General features: G+C 48.6%; 1 protein-coding gene across 1 annotated transcript; it reads left to right on the top strand.

Moving 5' to 3' along the window:
• The first annotated feature begins 4506 nt into the window (after positions 1–4506).
• DCTN3 (dynactin subunit 3) lies at positions 4507–15893 on the top strand. The gene is made up of 7 exons (XM_044293659.1): positions 4507–4614; positions 5682–5766; positions 6613–6699; positions 6844–6927; positions 10524–10582; positions 12917–12976; positions 15531–15893. The coding sequence occupies exons 1-7, from the start codon at positions 4531–4533 to the stop codon at positions 15618–15620; spliced, it is 549 nt and encodes a 182-aa protein (XP_044149594.1). The 5' UTR covers positions 4507–4530; the 3' UTR covers positions 15621–15893.
• Positions 15894–17309: the final 1416 nt, after the last annotated feature.

The following is a 17309-nucleotide window of genomic DNA, read 5'->3' as shown; positions in this document are numbered from 1 at the left end:
TTCATTTTTGACAGCTCCTTTGGAACATGAAAGGTGGAATCTGATTGGTTGCTATGGGCAACTAAGCCAGTGCTGCTTTATACCAGTACCTACTGTGAAACATAGAGGAGGCTCGGTTATGTTTGTGTTTCTGTGCAGGGTACAATGAAATCTCAAGACTATCGAGACATTCTGGTTTGAAATGTGCTGCCCAGTGTCAGAAAGCTTGTCGCAGGTCACGGGTCCTCCAACAGGATATTAACCCAAAACACAGCTAAAAACATCCAAGAATGGCTAAGAGCAAAGCATTAGACTATTCTATGGCCTTCTATGAGACCTGATCTAAATCCTAATGACCATCTGTGGACCTGAAGTCTGGAGAAGGCATCTTCAAACCTGTGAGCAGTTTGCTCACAAGGAGTGGGCCAAAATACCTGTGGACAGGGGCAGAAGTCTCACTGCGAGTCACAGAAATCGCCTGACTACAGTGATTGCCTCAAAATATTACGTTAAAGGGATATTCCCATCACAGACAAGGGGGGCATATCGCTAGGATATGCCCCCATTGTCTGATAGGTGTGGGTCCCACCTCTGGGACCCGCACCTACAACGAGAACAGAGCGGGGATAGCTGTGGCTGGAGGACCCTGGATTTCCGGGGGTCCCTCCACCACCAAGCGCTGCTCCCCGCTTCTCCCATAGAAGTGAATGGGAGCGCACCGTGCATGCAAAGCCCCTGGTTCCATTACCGGTAATTTCTATGGGGAAGACGAAAATAGCCGAGCCAGTGTCCGATACAGTGCCTCCTGCTGCCTCCGATACAGCGCCTCCTGCTACATCCGATACAGCGCCTCCTGCTGCCTCCAATACAGCGCCTCCTGCTGCCTCCAATACAGCGCCTCCTGCTGCCTCCAATACAGCGCCTCCTGCTACATCCGATACAGCGCCTCCTGCTGCCTCCAATACAGCGCCTCCTGCTGCCTCCAATACAGCGCCTCCTGCTGCCTCCAATACAGCGCCTCCCATACAGAGCCTCTTGCTACATCCGATACAGCGCCTCCTGCTGCCTCCAATACAGCGCCTCCTGCTACATCCAATACAGTGCCTCCTGCTGCCTCCAATACAGCGCCTCCTGCTGCCTCCAATACAGTGCCTCCTGCTGCCTCCAATACAGCGCCTCCTGCTGCCTCCAATACAGCGCCTCCTGCTGCCTCCAATACAGCGCCTCCTGCTGCCTCCAATACAGCTTTAGGGGCACATTTACTATAGCGTCTGAGCCTATAGCACCTGTTTTAAAGACATTTGTGACTTGTTCTCCTATTTTGATTTTTTACACTAATTCCGAAGTTTTCTAACTTTTGCGCCTATTTTCTGACCTTTATGTAGGTGCGCCTTATTTTGCGCTTAATTTAGTCATAAAAACAGTGGAATTTGTACTCCACTCCAGGTCTGGTGTACTCTTCTACGTCTGTTGTGAGTTGTGCCATATTTTGACCCAAAAATATGGAGACATGCGCCTAATTTCATCTCACTTGCGCTACATTTTCATGTGCATACTAAATAGACCAGTCTTAGTGAATATAAACCTGTCATACTGATAAAGAACCACTAGAGGTCGTATCGATACGCTAATATCAATACGGGACTCCCCCGCCTAACGGAAACGGGACGGATCCGTTTTGCAGCCCATAGACTTCTATAATGACGGAATGAATAACAGAATGCCTCTAAAGGCATTACATTATGCATTCTGTCATAGAAATACAGAACTTCAGAGTATACACCTCAGCTGCTGCAGAACCTCATAATACATGTTACCACGGACCATGATGCAATTCACCTTTTACCAGTAAACAAAGCGTGAACGAATTTCAAAATATGAACTTTGCTCATCTCTAATAATGAGGCTCTGCAGCAGCTTAGGTGTGTATTATGAGCTCCTGCGGGAGCTGAGGTGTGCATTATGAGGCTCTGCAGCAGCTGAGGTGTGTATTATGAGGTTCTGCAGCAGCTGAGGTGTGTATTATAGGTTCTGCAGCAGCTGAGGTGTGTATTATGAGGTTCTGCAGCAGCTGAGGTGTGCATTATGAGGCTCTGCAGCAGCTGAGGTGTGTATTATATGACGTTCTGCAGAAGCCGAGGTGTGTATTAGGAGGTTCTTTAGCAGCTAAGGGGTGTACTCTGAGGTTCTGTACCAGCTAAGCTGTGCATTATGATGTTCTGCAGCAGCTAAGGTGTGTACTAGGAGGTTCTGCAGCAGCTGGGGCATGTATTATGAGGTTCTGCAGCAGCTGAGGTGTGTATTATGATGTTCTGCAGCAGCTGAGGTGTGTATTATGATGTTCTGCAGCAGCTGAGGCGTGCATTATGAGGTTCTGCAGCAGCTGAGGCGTGCATTATGAGGTTCTGCAGCAGCTGAGGTGTGTAGTATGAGGTTCTGCAGCAGCTGAGGCGTGCATTATGAGGTTCTGCAGCAGCTGAGGTGTGTATGATGAGGTTCTGCAGCAGCTGAGGTGTGCATTATGAGGTTCTGCAGCAGCTGAGTTGTGTATTATGAGGTTCTGCAGCAGCTTAGGTGTGTATTAGGAGGTTCTGCAGCAGCTGGGGCATGTATTATGAGGTTCTGCAGCAGCTGAGGTGTGTATTATGATGTTCTGCAGCAGTGGAGGTGTGTATTGTGATGTTCTGCAGCAGCTGAGGCGTGCATTATGAGGTTCTGCAGCAGCTGAGGCGTGTATTATGAGGTTCTGCAGCAGCTGAGGCGTGCATTATGAGGTTCTGCAGCAGCTGAGGTGTGTATTATGAGGTTCTGCATCAGCTGAGGTGTGTATTATGATGTTCTGCAGGAGCTGAGGTGTGTATTATAAGATCCTGCAGCAGCTGAGGTGTGTATGATGAGGTTCTGCACCAGCTGAGGTGTGCATTATGAGGTTCTGCAGCAGCTGAGTTGTGTATTATGAGGTTCTGCAGCAGCTTAGGTGTGTATTAGGAGGTTCTGCAGCAGCTGGGGCATGTATTATGAGGTTCTGCAGCAGCTGAGGTGTGTATTATGAGGTTCTGCAGCAGCTTAGGTGTGTATTAGGAGGTTCTGCAGCAGCTGGGGCATGTATTATGAGGTTCTGCAGCAGCTGAGGTGTGTATTATGATGTTCTGCAGCAGTGGAGGTGTGTATTGTGATGTTCTGCAGCAGCTGAGGCGTGCATTATGAGGTTCTGCAGCAGCTGAGGCGTGCATTATAAGGTTCTACATCAGCTGAGGTGTGTATTATGAGGTTCTGCAGCAGCTGAGGTGTGTACTATGAGGTTATGCAGCAGCTGAGGTATGTATTATGAGGTTCTGCAGCAGCTGAGGTGTGCACTATGAGGTTCTGCAGCAGCCGGGATGTGTTACGTTGCCCTGAGTATTACTGGAGTACACTAATGATGTTCTGCAGGAGCTGAGGTGTGTATTATAAGGTTCTGCAGCAGCTGAGGTGTGTATTATGATGTTCTGCAGGAGCTGAGGTGTGTATTATAAGATCCTGCAGCAGCTGAGGTGTGCATTATGAGGTTCTGCAGCAGCTGAGTTGTGTATTATGAGGTTCTGCATCAGCTGAGGTGTGCATTATGATGTTCTGCAGGAGCTGAGGTGTGTATTATAAGATCCTGCAGCAGCTGAGGTGTGTATTATGAGGTTCTGCATCAGCTGAGGTGTGTATTATGATGTTCTGCAGGAGCTGAGGTGTGTATTATGAGGTTCTGCAGCAGCTGAGGTGTGTATTATGATGTTCTGCAGGAGCTGAGGTGTGTATTATAAGATCCTGCAGCAGCTGAGGTGTGCATTATGAGGTTCTGCAGCAGCTGAGTTGTGTATTATGAGGTTCTGCATCAGCTGAGGTGTGCATTATGATGTTCTGCAGGAGCTGAGGTGTGTATTATAAGATCCTGCAGCAGCTGAGGTGTGTATTATGAGGTTCTGCAGCAGCTGAGGTGTGCATTATGAGGTTCTGCAGCAGCTGAGTTGTGTATTATGAGGTTCTGCATCAGCTGAGGTGTGTATTATGATGTTCTGCAGGAGCTGAGGTGTGTATTATAAGATCCTGCAGCAGCTGAGGTGTGCATTATGAGGTTCTGCAGCAGCTGAGGTGTGTATGATGAGGTTCTGCATCAGCTGAGGTGTGTACTATGAGGTTCTGCAGCAGCTGAGGTGTGTACTATGAGGTTATGCAGCAGCTGAGGTATGTATTATGAGGTTCTGCAGCAGCTGAGGTGTGCACTATGAGGTTCTGCAGCAGCCGGGATGTGTTACGTTGCCCTGAGTATTACTGGAGTACACTAATGATGCATTGTGATATTATTTGGGAAGAGCACTGATGAGGCTCCTATTACTGGGATACACTCATGATATGGGAATATGATACTCGGGTAAAATATTGATGAGGATCATATTTTGGGGTACTGGCCATGGAGGACCTGTGACGGGCGCCATGTTGGTTCCGGGCATAGCCGCTTCACCAGCGGCGTATAGTGATGACGCACTTCCTGTGTATCCCGGAAGTGGTAGTGTGAGAACGATGGCGGAGCTCCGGGAGTTGCAGAGTCGGGTGCAGGAGCTGGAGCAGCGTCTGTACGGGGAGAGCGGGGCTCAGACAAGGAAGGTACGTGCTAACCACAGCATGCTGAGACTTGTAGTGCCCCGGATACTCTGCATCACCTGAACCCCTTCACTGTATGACATCATCTCCCGCACCCACCCGTCACTGTATGACATCATCTCCCGCACCCACCCGTCACTGTATGACATCATCTCCCGCACCCACCCGTCACTGTATGACATCATCTCCCGCACCCACCCGTCATTGTATGACATCATCTCCCGCACCCACCCGTCACCGTATGACATCATCTCCCGCACCCACCCGTCACCGTATGACATCATCTCCCGCACCCACCCGTCACCGTATGACATCATCTCCCGCACCCACCCGTCACCGTATGACATCATCTCCCGCACCCACCCGTCACCGTATGACATCATCTCCCGCACCCACCCGTCACCGTATGACATCATCTCCCGCACCCACCCGTCACCGTATGACATCATCTCCCGCACCCACCCGTCACCGTATGACATCATCTCCGGCACCCACCCGTCACCGTATGACATCATCTCCGGCACCCACCCGTCACTGTATGACATCATCTCCGGCACCCACCCGTCACTGTATGACATCATCTCCGGCACCCACCCGTCACTGTATGACATCATCTCCTGCACCCACCCGTCACTGTATGACATCATCTCAGGCACCCACCCGTCACTGTATGACATCATCTCCCGCACCCACCCGTCACTGTATGACATCATCTCCCGCACCCACCCGTCACTGTATGACATCATCTCCCGCACCCACCCGTCACTGTATGTAATCATCTCCCGCACCCACCCGTCACTGTATGACATCATCTCCCGCACCCACCCGTCACTGTATGACATCATCTCCCGCACCCACCCGTCACTGTATGACATCATCTCCGGCACCCACCCGTCACCGTATGACATCATCTCCGGCACCCACCCGTCACCGTATGACATCATCTCCGGCACCCACCCGTCACCGTATGACATCATCTCCCGCACCCACCCGTCACTGTATGACATCCCCACCCTCCTCTTTTGCCCCCCGCTCTCCCAGTTCCGCTCAGACCTGTGTTTGTGTTGCAGGTCACAGACGGGTTGATGAAAGTGCAGGTTGCTCTGGGGAACATCGCCAGCAAGAGGGAGCGAGTGAAGACCCTGTACAAGAAAAGTAAGAGGCGCCCGGGGGGGGGGGGGGGGGGGGGGCAGATATATAACTGTAGCCGTGACGTTCCCTGTGACACCGGCAGGAGAACTCCTCAGATAGACCCGGTGAGAGGATCTGCCTGTCCTGCCCCCTCAGTGAGGCTCTACTGGCCCCCGCAGGATGATTCCTGTATTCTGGCAGGGCCACTTCATCCCTCTAAGGCAGGCATCCTCAAACTGCGGCCCTTCAGCTGTTGCAAAACTACAACTCCCAGCATGCCCGAACAGCCTACAGGTATCAGCCTACAGCAGGGCATTGTGGGAGTTGTAGTTTTACAACAGCTGGAGGGCCGCAGTTTGAGGATGCCTGCTCTAAGGGCTCATTCAGACGGCCATATGCTATCCGCTGATCCGTTTTTTTTGCGGATTAGATGCCGACCCATTCACTTCTATGGGGCCCTTTTCTATTCCACGGCTCCGCAAAACAAATGAAACATGTCCTATACTTGTCCGTGAAAATCAGGAAATGGCCCCATTGAAGTCTATGGGTCCGCAAAAATACTGAATGCTATCCGTTTTTTTGCGGATCTGCAAAAAAACGGATAGCATTCAGTATTTTTGCGGACAGCATACGGCCGTCTGAATGAGCCCTAACGCTATGTATGTAGATCTGACATCATAACTGTTCCGCATCAGTCTTATCTACCTTGTCTCAAATCTCTCACTTTCTCTGCTTGCTGCCAGTGAATAACAACATTCTTGTTCACGTCCAGTAGCCAACAAAAACAGTGTTGACCCAAGACTTCACAGAGCTGAGGGTTTGGTACAGCTGTGTCTGATATCTGAGCCTCCCCTGCCCTTTGTCTTTCAGTCGACGACCTGATAAAGTATCTGGACCCTCAGTACATCGACAGAATCGCTGTCCCCGACGCCATAAAGCTGGAGGTCATTTTGGCAGGTGATTGCTGACGCTCTCCCTGATTGTTTCCCTCCACACAGCTGTAAGTGAGCCCCTGAGGTCTTCACGGTGACCGGGGGGCTCAGGTTGGGGGAGGAGGGGGATCCCTGTCAGGACTGTGATTCTTGCCTCTCTCTCCCGCAGAGGAGCAGTACATCCTGTCCCAGGCCGCACTGCTGGAGCAGCTCCATTCCCTGCAGCCCCTGCTGGACAGTGAGCACATCAAAGGTGAAGATCAGCTCTGGAGGACTCAACGCGACCCCAATACTAACCCCACAGAAGTCGTGTAAAGTTTTCCCGGTTTATGTAAATTAAGTTTCATCCAGTTCTGCAACTTTCTGACAATTTAAATTTCTCGCCCTTTTTCAACATCTGTGCCTGCTGTCAGTGACTAGACAAGTTTATACGCAGAGACTGGAAACCGGTACCAGCTTGATACTTCTCACAGCGGAGGGTTTGCTACAGTTGCACCCTGTCTTGACAACCCTCTGTGAGGTAAAGGCAGCACAAATCTCTCTCCTGTCCAGAGAGTTTGTTACAATGTGTCAGTGCAGGTAAAATGAACCCTCAGCTGTGAAAAAGTGCAATGTTCAGGTTTTCAGCCCCTGGATGTAAACAGGAAAGCTCCCAATTACTGACAGCAAGTTAAGACCTTTCAAAATGACGAAGAATTGGGAAAGAATGACAATCAAAAGTTTCAGAGCCGTTAATTAACCCCTTAACGAAAATCAAGTACATGTATGTGATCAGCAGTAAGGGGATGTATGGAGCGGACTCGCGCTGGGCTCCCCATACACCCAGCCTCAATTAGGGTGTTCTAGGTCATTTAACGCCTCAGATGCTGCTGTCAGTAGCGACTGTGGTATCTGCGGGGTTAGGCCTCATGCACACGACAGTTTTTTTTCACGGCCCGCAAAAACGGGGTCCGTGGGTCCGTGATCCGTGACCGTTTTTTCGTCCGTGGGTCTTCCTTGATTTTTGGAGGATCCACGGACATGAAAAAAAAGTCGTTTTGGTGTCCGCCTGGCCGTGCGGAGCCAAACGGATCCGTCCTGAATTACAATGCAAGTCAATGGGGACGGATCCGTTTGATGTTGACACAATATGGTGCCATTTCAAACGGATCCGTCCCCATTGACTTTCAATGTAAAGTCTGGAGTTCTTTTATACCATCGGATTGGAGTTTTCTCCAATCCGATGGTATATTTTAACTTGAAGCGTCCCCATCACCATGGGAACGCCTCTATGTTAGAATATACTGTCGGATATGAGCTACTTCGTGAACCTCAGATCCGACAGTATATTCTAACACAGAGGCGTTCCCATGGTGATGGGGACGCTTCAGGTTAGAATACACTACAAACTTTGTACAAGACTGCCCCCTGCTGCCTGGCAGCACCCGATCTCTTACTGGGGGATATGATAGCACAATTAACCCCTTTAGGTGCGGCACCTAAAGGGGTTAATTGTACTATCATATTCCCCTGTAAGAGATCAGGGCTGCCAGGCAGCAGGGGGCAGCCCCCCCCCCCCCCCCCTCCCCAGTTTGAATATCGTTGGTGGCACAGTGTGCCCCCACCATCGCCCCCCCCCTCCTTCCTCTATTGTATTAAATCGTTGGTGGCACAGTGTGCCAACCACCATCGGCCCCCCCTCCCTCCCTCTATTGTATTAAATCGTTGGTGGCACAGTGTGCCAACCACCATCGGCCCCCCTCCCTCCCTCTATTGTATTAAATCGTTGGTGGCACAGTGTGCCAACCACCATCGCCCCCCCCCTCCCTCTATAGCAGTAACATTGGTGGCCGTGTGCGGTCTCAACAGTAGAAGATTCATACTTACCTGCTTTGCTGCTGCGATGTCTGTGTCCGGCCGGGAGCTCCTCCTACTGGTAAGTGAAAGGTCTGTGCGGCGCATTGCTAAAGAACTGTCACTTACCAGTAGGAGGAGCTCCCGGCCGTTCACAGACATGGCAGCAGCAAGCAGGTAAGTATGAATCTTCTACTGTTGAGACCGCACACTGCCACCAATGTTACTGCTATAGAGGGAGGGGGGGGGGCGATGGTGGTTGGCACACTGTGCCACCAACGATTTAATACAATAGAGGGAGGGAGGGGGGCCGATGGTGGTTGGCACACTGTGCCACCAACGATTTAATACAATAGAGGGAGGGAGGGGGGCCGATGGTGGTTGGCACACTGTGCCACCAACGATTTAATACAATAGAGGGAGGGAGGGGGGGGGCGATGGTGGGGGCACACTGTGCCACCAACGATATTCAAACTGGGGGGGGGGGGGTCTGCCCCCTGCTGCCTGGCAGCCCTGATCTCTTACAGGGGAATATGATAGTACAATTAACCCCTTTAGGTGCCGCACCTGAAGGGGTTAATTGTGCTATCATATCCCCCTGTAAGAGATCGGGTGCTGCCAGGCAGCAGGGGGCAGTCTTGTACAAAGTTTGCAGTGTATTCTAACTAGAAGCGTCCCCATCACCATGGGAACGCTTCTGTGTTAGAATATACTGTCGGAAATGAGTTTTCACGAAGTGAAAACTTAGATCAGAAAAAGCTTTTATGCAGACGGATCTTCGGATCCGTCTGTATGAAAGCAACCTACGGCCACGGACACGGATGCCAATCTTGTGTGCATCCGTGTTCTTTCACGGACCCATTGACTTGAATGGGTCCGTGAACCGTTGTCCGTCAAAAAAATAGGACAGGTCTTATTTTTTTGACGGACAGGATACACGGATCACGGCCTCGGCTGCAAAACGGTGCATTTTCCGATTTTTCCACGGACCCATTGAAAGTCAATGGGTCCGCGAAAAAAAACGGAAAACGGCACAACGGCCACGGATGCACACAACGGTCGTGTGCATGAGGCCTTAGGCAGACAGCTTGGGGCCTTGTGGAGGTTCCCAAGGATGTCATGGCTGACTGCCCGAGGCCCAGCTTCACAGACAGCCTGTCAGAATCCCATAGACTGCAATAGTATTCTATTGCAGTCTATGGGACAAGCGAACAGAAGATCGCATGTTCAAGTCCCCTAAGGAGACTAAATATTATTCGGTAAAAAGTAAAAAAAATTAAATATTAATAAAAAATTCAAATCACTCCCTTTCCCAATTTTACATATAAAAAGTAAACCTAACATATATCCCCCCCCCCCCAATTTTTTTTTTGTAAAAGTGATCAAGAAGTCAAATGTACCCCCAAAATGGTACCAATAAAAAACACAGTTCGCCCGCAAAACAAGCCCTCACACAGCTCCATAGACAGAAATATCAAAAAGTTATGGATGTCAGAAAATGGCAATGCAAAGATTATTATTATTTTTTTTAAGCACTAAAACTAAATAAAAAACAATACAAATTTAATACAAAAACTGGTGTAAAGTAGAACTGGCTTAGTCGCCCATAGCAACCAATCAGATTCCACCCATTATTTTCCAAAGGAGCTCTGAGAAACGAAAGATGGAATCTGATTGGTTGCTATGGGCGACTAAGCCAGTTTTCTTTTAAACCAGTTTTGATAAATATACCCCCCCCCCCCTAATATCAAAGCCCCAATTTTTTGTGAGAATCAGCGTTACCAATACAAGATGTGGTAAATGAAATGGTGCCATAAAAAAAAAATACAACTTGTCCCGAAAAAAAAAAATAGGCCCTCATATGGCTGTGGGAACAGAGAATTTAAAAAAGTTATGGCGGAGGAGGAGATAAAATAATGGAGTGGAAAGCCCCTTTAAGCCTCATTTACATAAGTGCAGAGCCCCTACTGTCGGTGGTTATTGGCTGTTTTCTGACCCGTCTCTCTCTGTTGGCAGCGGTGCCGGCGCAGGCCTCCAAGCTACAGACTCTGTCCCAGATCCACATAAAGCATCAGGTAGGTGTCCGCTGGCTGTGACCCACACACATGTACACTTGTTCTGAGTGGGGAAGAAGCTTCTGCCACCTCTGTACCCCCTCCCAGGGTTATGTCTACGGGGAACGAAAGGGAATTACACATGCCCAATCCATAGTCTGTCAGAGTCAGGAGGGCATCTGTCAGCAGTTTTTTTACCTATGACACTGGCTGACCTGTTACATGTGCACTCGGCAGCTGAAGGCATCTGTGTTGGTCCCGTGTTCATATGTGCCCGCATTGCTGAGAAAAATTGTGTTTTAATATATGCAAATTAGCCTCTAGGAGCAACGGGGGCGTTACCATTACACCTAGAGGCTCTGCGCTCTCTGCAACTGCTGTGTTCTGTACACTATGACAGGGCCAGGCAGTGACAACCTCATCATGCCTGGCCCTGTCAATCAAAGTAGACAGGAAGCTGCAGTTGCAGAAAAAAACTGAGCCTTTAGGAGCAATGGCAACGCCCCCGTTGCTCCTAGAGGCTCATTTCCATATAAGAAAACATTGTTTTTCTCAGCAATGCAGGCAGATATGAACACAGGACCAACACAGATGTCTTCAGCTGCCATAGGTACAAAACTGCTGACAGATGCCCTTTAATGTACTGTAGATGACCAACTTTATACTCCATTCACATCCCAAGCTGCATTCCTACGCCTCCTGTCTTTGGCAGCGCAAGGGTTGCTCCCTGGCGGTTGCTGCAGTTTCTCATTGATCGGTGCGATGCTGACTGCAGCCGTTCAGAGAGAATCCGGTTTACAGGACAATTTTATGGCTTTTTTTTCTGCTGACTGAAAAACGGAAGCATTAGAGACAGGAAGGGTGTGAGTAATGGGGGCGGCCCCGGCCGGGGGCTATAATGTGTCACCAACAGGAGATTAACACCTAATGACACAGCACCAATGTATGCCATAGTGCTGACACCAAGTATAACCACTCCCATCATCCTTGTCCTCTTCAGCTATTATCTGATTGCTCTGTAATACACTATGTATGCTCCAACCCCAGGAGCTCACAATCTAATCACCATATACCACACAGTGTATGACTCCCACCATCGCTGTCCCCAGGATCTCACAATCTAATCACCTTATACCACACAGTGTATGACTCCCACCATCGCTGTCCCCAGGAGCTCACAATCTAATCACCATATACCACACAGTGTATGACTCCCAACATCGCTGTCCCCAGGAGCTCACAATCTAATCACTATATACCACACAGGGTATGACTCCCACCATCGCTGTCCCCAGGAGCTCACAATCTAATCACTATATACCACACAGTGTATGAATCCCACCATCGCTGTCCCCAGGATCTCACAATCTAATCACCTTATACCACACAGTGTATGACTCCCACCATCGCTGTCCCCAGGAGCTCACAATCTAATCACCATATACCACACAGTGTATGACTCCCACCATCGCTGTCCCCAGGATCTCACAATCTAATCACTATATACCACACAGTGTATGACTCCCAACATCGCTGTCCCCAGGAGCTCACAATCTAATCACTATATACCACACAGGGTATGACTCCCACCATCGCTATCCCCAGGAGCTCACAATCTAATCACCATATACCACACAGTGTATGACTCCCAACATCGCTGTCCCCAGGAGCTCACAATCTAATCACCATATACCACACAGTGTATGACTCCCAACATCGCTGTCCCCAGGAGCTCACAATCTAATCACCTTATACCACACAGTGTATGACTCCCACCATCGCTGTCCCCAGGAGCTCACAATCTAATCACCATATAATGCATAATGTATCACTCTCATCATCCCTCTCCACAGAAGCTCACAATATAATAATCATATAACACATCATGTATCACTCTCATCATCCCTCTCCACAGGAGCTTACACTCTAATCTCACACAATGTACCACTACCATCATCCCTATCCTCCTATTCTTATGATTTCATCACTCCATAACACACAAAGCATCACTCCCATCATCTCTGTAGACTTTTATGTATTTGTTTTCTCATGACTCCTGGAAGTCTATGACAGCACAGTGGTGCGTATATTGGAAAATGTTTTTGGATAAGCTCCTCCTGTTGCGCCATCCCCTCCCCCACACTGCACCTTCCTCACAGTGACACGATCTGACGCCCCACGTTTTGCTCCTTACATCCCCCTCCCCCCGTGTATGCGACGTCTGCAGAAGGTAAAATGTGTCAGCCTCATGTGAGCGGCGGCAGAAGCGCAGCTCACCGTAGATCAGGGACTGGGGGGTGGGGGGGACCCCCATATACAGAAGATTGTCACCTGCCGTATGTGTCTCCTCCACAGGACCAGAGCGAGGAGATAACGGCTGAGACCAAGAAACTCCTCGAGGACTACAACAGCATGGTATCCTTCATATACGGACACTGCCCTACCGCCAACATTCTGTGTGTGCAGGCAGCGGGTGTGCTAATACTGCATTACCTGCAGTCCTATGTAACACCTCAGATAACACAGTGATAACTCTCTGAGTACAGATAATGCAGTAGATGTCACCTGCAGTCCTATGTAACACCACAGATAACACAGTTACAACTCCCTGAGTACAGATAATGTAGTAGATGTCACCTGCAGTCCTATGTAACACCATAGATAACACAGTGATAACTCTCTGAGTACAGATGATGTAGTAGATGTCACCTGCAGTCCTATGTAACACCACAGATAACACAGTTACAACTCCCTGAGTACAGATGATGTAGTAGATGTCACCTGCAGTCCTATGTAACACCATAGATAACACAGTGATAACTCTCTGAGTACAGATGATGTAGTAGATGTCACCTGCAGTCCTATGTAACACCATAGATAACAGTTACAACTCCCTGAGTACAGATGATGTAGTAGATGTCACCTGCAGTCCTATTTAACACCACAGATAACAGTGATAACTCTCTGGGTACAGATAATGTAGTAGATGACACCTGCAGTCCTATGTAACACCATAGATAACACAGTTACAACTCTCTGAGTACAGATCATTTAGTAGATGTCACCTGCAGTCCTATGTAACACCACAGATAACACAGGGATAACTCTCTGAGTACAGATGATGTAGTAGATGTCACCTGCAGTCCTATGTAACACCATAGATAACACAGTTACAACTCCCTGAGTACAGATGATGTAGTAGATGTCACCTGCAGTCCTATGTAACACCATAGATAACACAGTGATAACTCTCTGAGTACAGATGATGTAGTAGATGTCGCCTGCAGTCCTATGTAACACCACAGATAACACAGTTACAACTCCCTGAGTACAGATGATGTAGTAGATGACACCTGCAGTCCTATGTAACACCACAGATAACACAGTTACAACTCCCTGAGTACAGATGATGTAGTAGATGACACCTGCAGTCCTATGTAACACCACAGATAACACAGTTACAACTCTCTGAGTACAGATGATGTAGTAGATGTCACCTGCAGTCCTATGTAACACCACAGATAACACAGGGATAACTCTCTGAGTACAGATGATGTAGTAGATGTCACCTGCAGTCCTATGTAACACCACAGATAACACAGTGATAACTCCCTTAGTACAGATAATGTAGTAGATGTCACCTGCAGTCCTATGTAACACCATAGATAACACAGTTACAACTCCCTGAGTACAGATGATGTAGTAGATGTCACCTGCAGTCCTATGTAACACCACAGATAACACAGTGATAACTCTCTGAGTACAGATAATGCAGTAGATGTCACCTGCAGTCCTATGTAACACCACAGATAACACAGTGATAACTCTCTGGGTACAGATAATGTAGTAGATGTCACCTGCAGTCCTATGTAACACCATAGATAACACAGTTACAACTCCCTGAGTACAGATAATGTAGTAGATGTCACCTGCAGTCCTATGTAACACCATAGATAACACAGTTACAACTCCCTGAGTACAGATAATTTAGTAGATGACACCTGCAGTCCTATGTAACACCATAGATAACACAGTTACAACTCCCTGAGTACAGATCATTTAGTAGATGTCACCTGCAGTCCTATGTAACACCACAGATAACACAGGGATAACTCTGAGTACAGATGATGTAGTAGATGTCACCTGCAGTCCTATGTAACACCACAGATAACACAATGATAACTCTCCGAGTACAGATGATGTAGTAGATGTCACCTGCAGTCCTATGTAACACCACAGATAACACAGTGATAACTCTCTGAGTACAGATGATGTAGTAGATGTCACCTGCAGTCCTATGTAACACCACAGATAACAGTTACAACTCTGAGTACAGATGATGTAGTAGATGTCACCTGCAGTCCTATGTAACACCACAGATAACACAGTGATAACTCTCTGAGTACAGATGATGTAGTAGATGTCACCTGCAGTCCTATGTAACACCACAGATAACAGTTACAACTCTGAGTACAGATGATGTAGTAGATGTCACCTGCAGTCCTATGTAACACCACAGATAACACAGTGATAACTCTCTGAGTACAGATGATGTAGTAGATGTCACCTGCAGTCCTATGTAACACCACAGATAACAGTTACAACTCTGAGTACAGATGATGTAGTAGATGTCACCTGCAGTCCTATGTAACACCACAGATAACACAGTGATAACTCTCTGAGTACAGATGATGTAGTAGATGTCACCTGCAGTCCTATGTAACACCACAGATAACAGTTACAACTCTGAGTACAGATGATGTAGTAGATGTCACCTGCAGTCCTATGTAACACCACAGATAACACAGTGATAACTCTCTGAGTACAGATGATGTAGTAGATGTCACCTGCAGTCCTATGTAACACCACAGATAACACAGTTCTAGCTCTCTGAGTACAGATGATGTAGTAGATGTCACCTGCAGTCCTATGTAACACCCCTGCTATTTGACTTGACCCGCTCTATCAGACCCTCCTCCTTTCTAAGCAGTTTGTGATGTGGGACGAGGTTCTTTCTCAGCTGGAAGCCGCAAAACAGGTGAAGCCGCGCCCGGAGTGACCCCGGTGACGGAGCCGCCATCATGTACTTTGCATGTACCGTCCTCCACACTACAGCAGCGGCTCTTCTTATCCTGTGCTGCTGATGGACGGGCGCCGCTGATCTCTGCTGCCATGCCGCATTACCCTCCTATCGTCTCTCAGGATTGGCAGATCCACTTCCTGTCTCCGTACACACGAGGACTGTGCTTTTTGCTGCCGGACGAGCGATGGGCACCATGACAGGAGCCCAATGTTTAATAAAGCGTCATTATAAGGAGCACTTACAGGAGGAGACCGTCAGCAAGGAGCGTCTTATTTATACCCGTAATCTGTCTGTGCCGGCGGGGGATGGGGCTGTGGAGTCTGACAAAAGCTCATGGTGCCTCTCTATACAAACCTGGGTCACTCTGTGCACCTTCTGTACTGGTCTTGTGTTATACTCTAGTTACAACCAGAGCAGCATTCCTAATTCTGCAGTAACATTAGGTCCTGCACTCGTTACAGCCAGAGCTGCAGCTCTCTAAGCACAGAATGTGCAGACAGATATTGCCATGATGTGTTGCGGGAGTCACAGGGGCCCCTGGGTGCCTGCACTCTCCATAGGGCCGGTTCGAGCCGCCTCTACAGTCCCAGTGACTGTGGCCATATCTCCCACAATGCACTACAGGCAGCGGCGGTCTTCAGATCTAACCCGGAAGACAGCAGGTGTGTGAATGCAGCTCTGGATGTAATTGGAGTAAGGCCTCATGCACACGACTGTTGTTGTGTCCGTTGTTCCGTTTTCCGTGATTTTCAGCAGACCCATTGACTTTCAATGGGTGCGTGGAAAATTCTGAAAATGCACCGTTTCTCATCCGCGTCCGTGATCCTTTTTTTCCAGTCCTTGAAAAAAATATGACCTGTCCTATTTTTTTCACGGACAATGGTTCGCGGACCCATTCAAGTCAATGGGTCCGTGAAAAAACACGGATGCACACAAGATTGTCGTCCGCGTCCGTTTTTTTCCTATCATTTGCATGGCAAACTAAACTTCTTTTTTTTTTTTTACTTTCCTTCATGTCTGGAGATCCTCCAAAAATAACGGAAGACACACGGAAACAAAAACGGACACGGAACAACGGAACCCCTTTTTGCGGACCGCAAAAAAATACTGTTGTGTGCATGAGGCCTAATACACATGAAAAGTGAAGGGTTTACAGAGTGACGGCACTGTATGTACAGATTGAACTCCCCCTCCCTCGCTGCAGGTTTGGCTGTGTTTAGTGTCTGTTTTTGGAGTCAGGATCTCACTGCCCTAATAAAACTAGAGCTTTCCCTCCCCCCGTAGTATAGACCCCTTCCATGTTTATATATGGGGTGACCCCGCCGATGTCCCGTCACCTGTGGAGGATCCGTGATGTCATCGTTTTACTGGTTTCTCGTTTCTAATCCCAATAAAATGTATAACCCGGACGAGTGCGGCTCCCGATCCGCGTCTTCTCTGACAACAGGACCGCAGCACACAGGTTCACTTACCAAATGATTTCCTGTGTCAGTAAAGGCCATTAACCCCTTCATCATTTGCTGGATTGTCCCATGGGCAGGAGTCGTCCCCCCAGTGGTGTTGGCTGGTTCCAGCTCTGTTCACACGCAGCAGGTTTCTGGGACTGTCCAGTACATGTAGGTGAATAGACCGTAATGAGGGTCACGTGAAAAATCCATGTATGAC

This window comes from Bufo gargarizans, chromosome 1 (genome assembly GCF_014858855.1).
Source record: "Bufo gargarizans isolate SCDJY-AF-19 chromosome 1, ASM1485885v1, whole genome shotgun sequence".
NCBI lineage: Eukaryota > Metazoa > Chordata > Amphibia > Anura > Bufonidae > Bufo > Bufo gargarizans.
This window is presented reverse-complemented; position numbering and strand designations above follow the sequence as displayed.

Coding starts and splice junctions, on each gene's coding strand:
- DCTN3 (XM_044293659.1), top strand. CDS start 4,531: ATGGCGGAGCTCCGGGAGTTGCAGAGTCGGGTGCAGGAGCTGGAGCAG. Junction 10,583..12,916: donor AGATCCACATAAAGCATCAG/GTAGGTGTCCGC, acceptor TCTCCTCCACAG/GACCAGAGCGAGGAGATAAC. Junction 12,977..15,530: donor TCGAGGACTACAACAGCATG/GTATCCTTCATA, acceptor CCGCTCTATCAG/ACCCTCCTCCTTTCTAAGCA.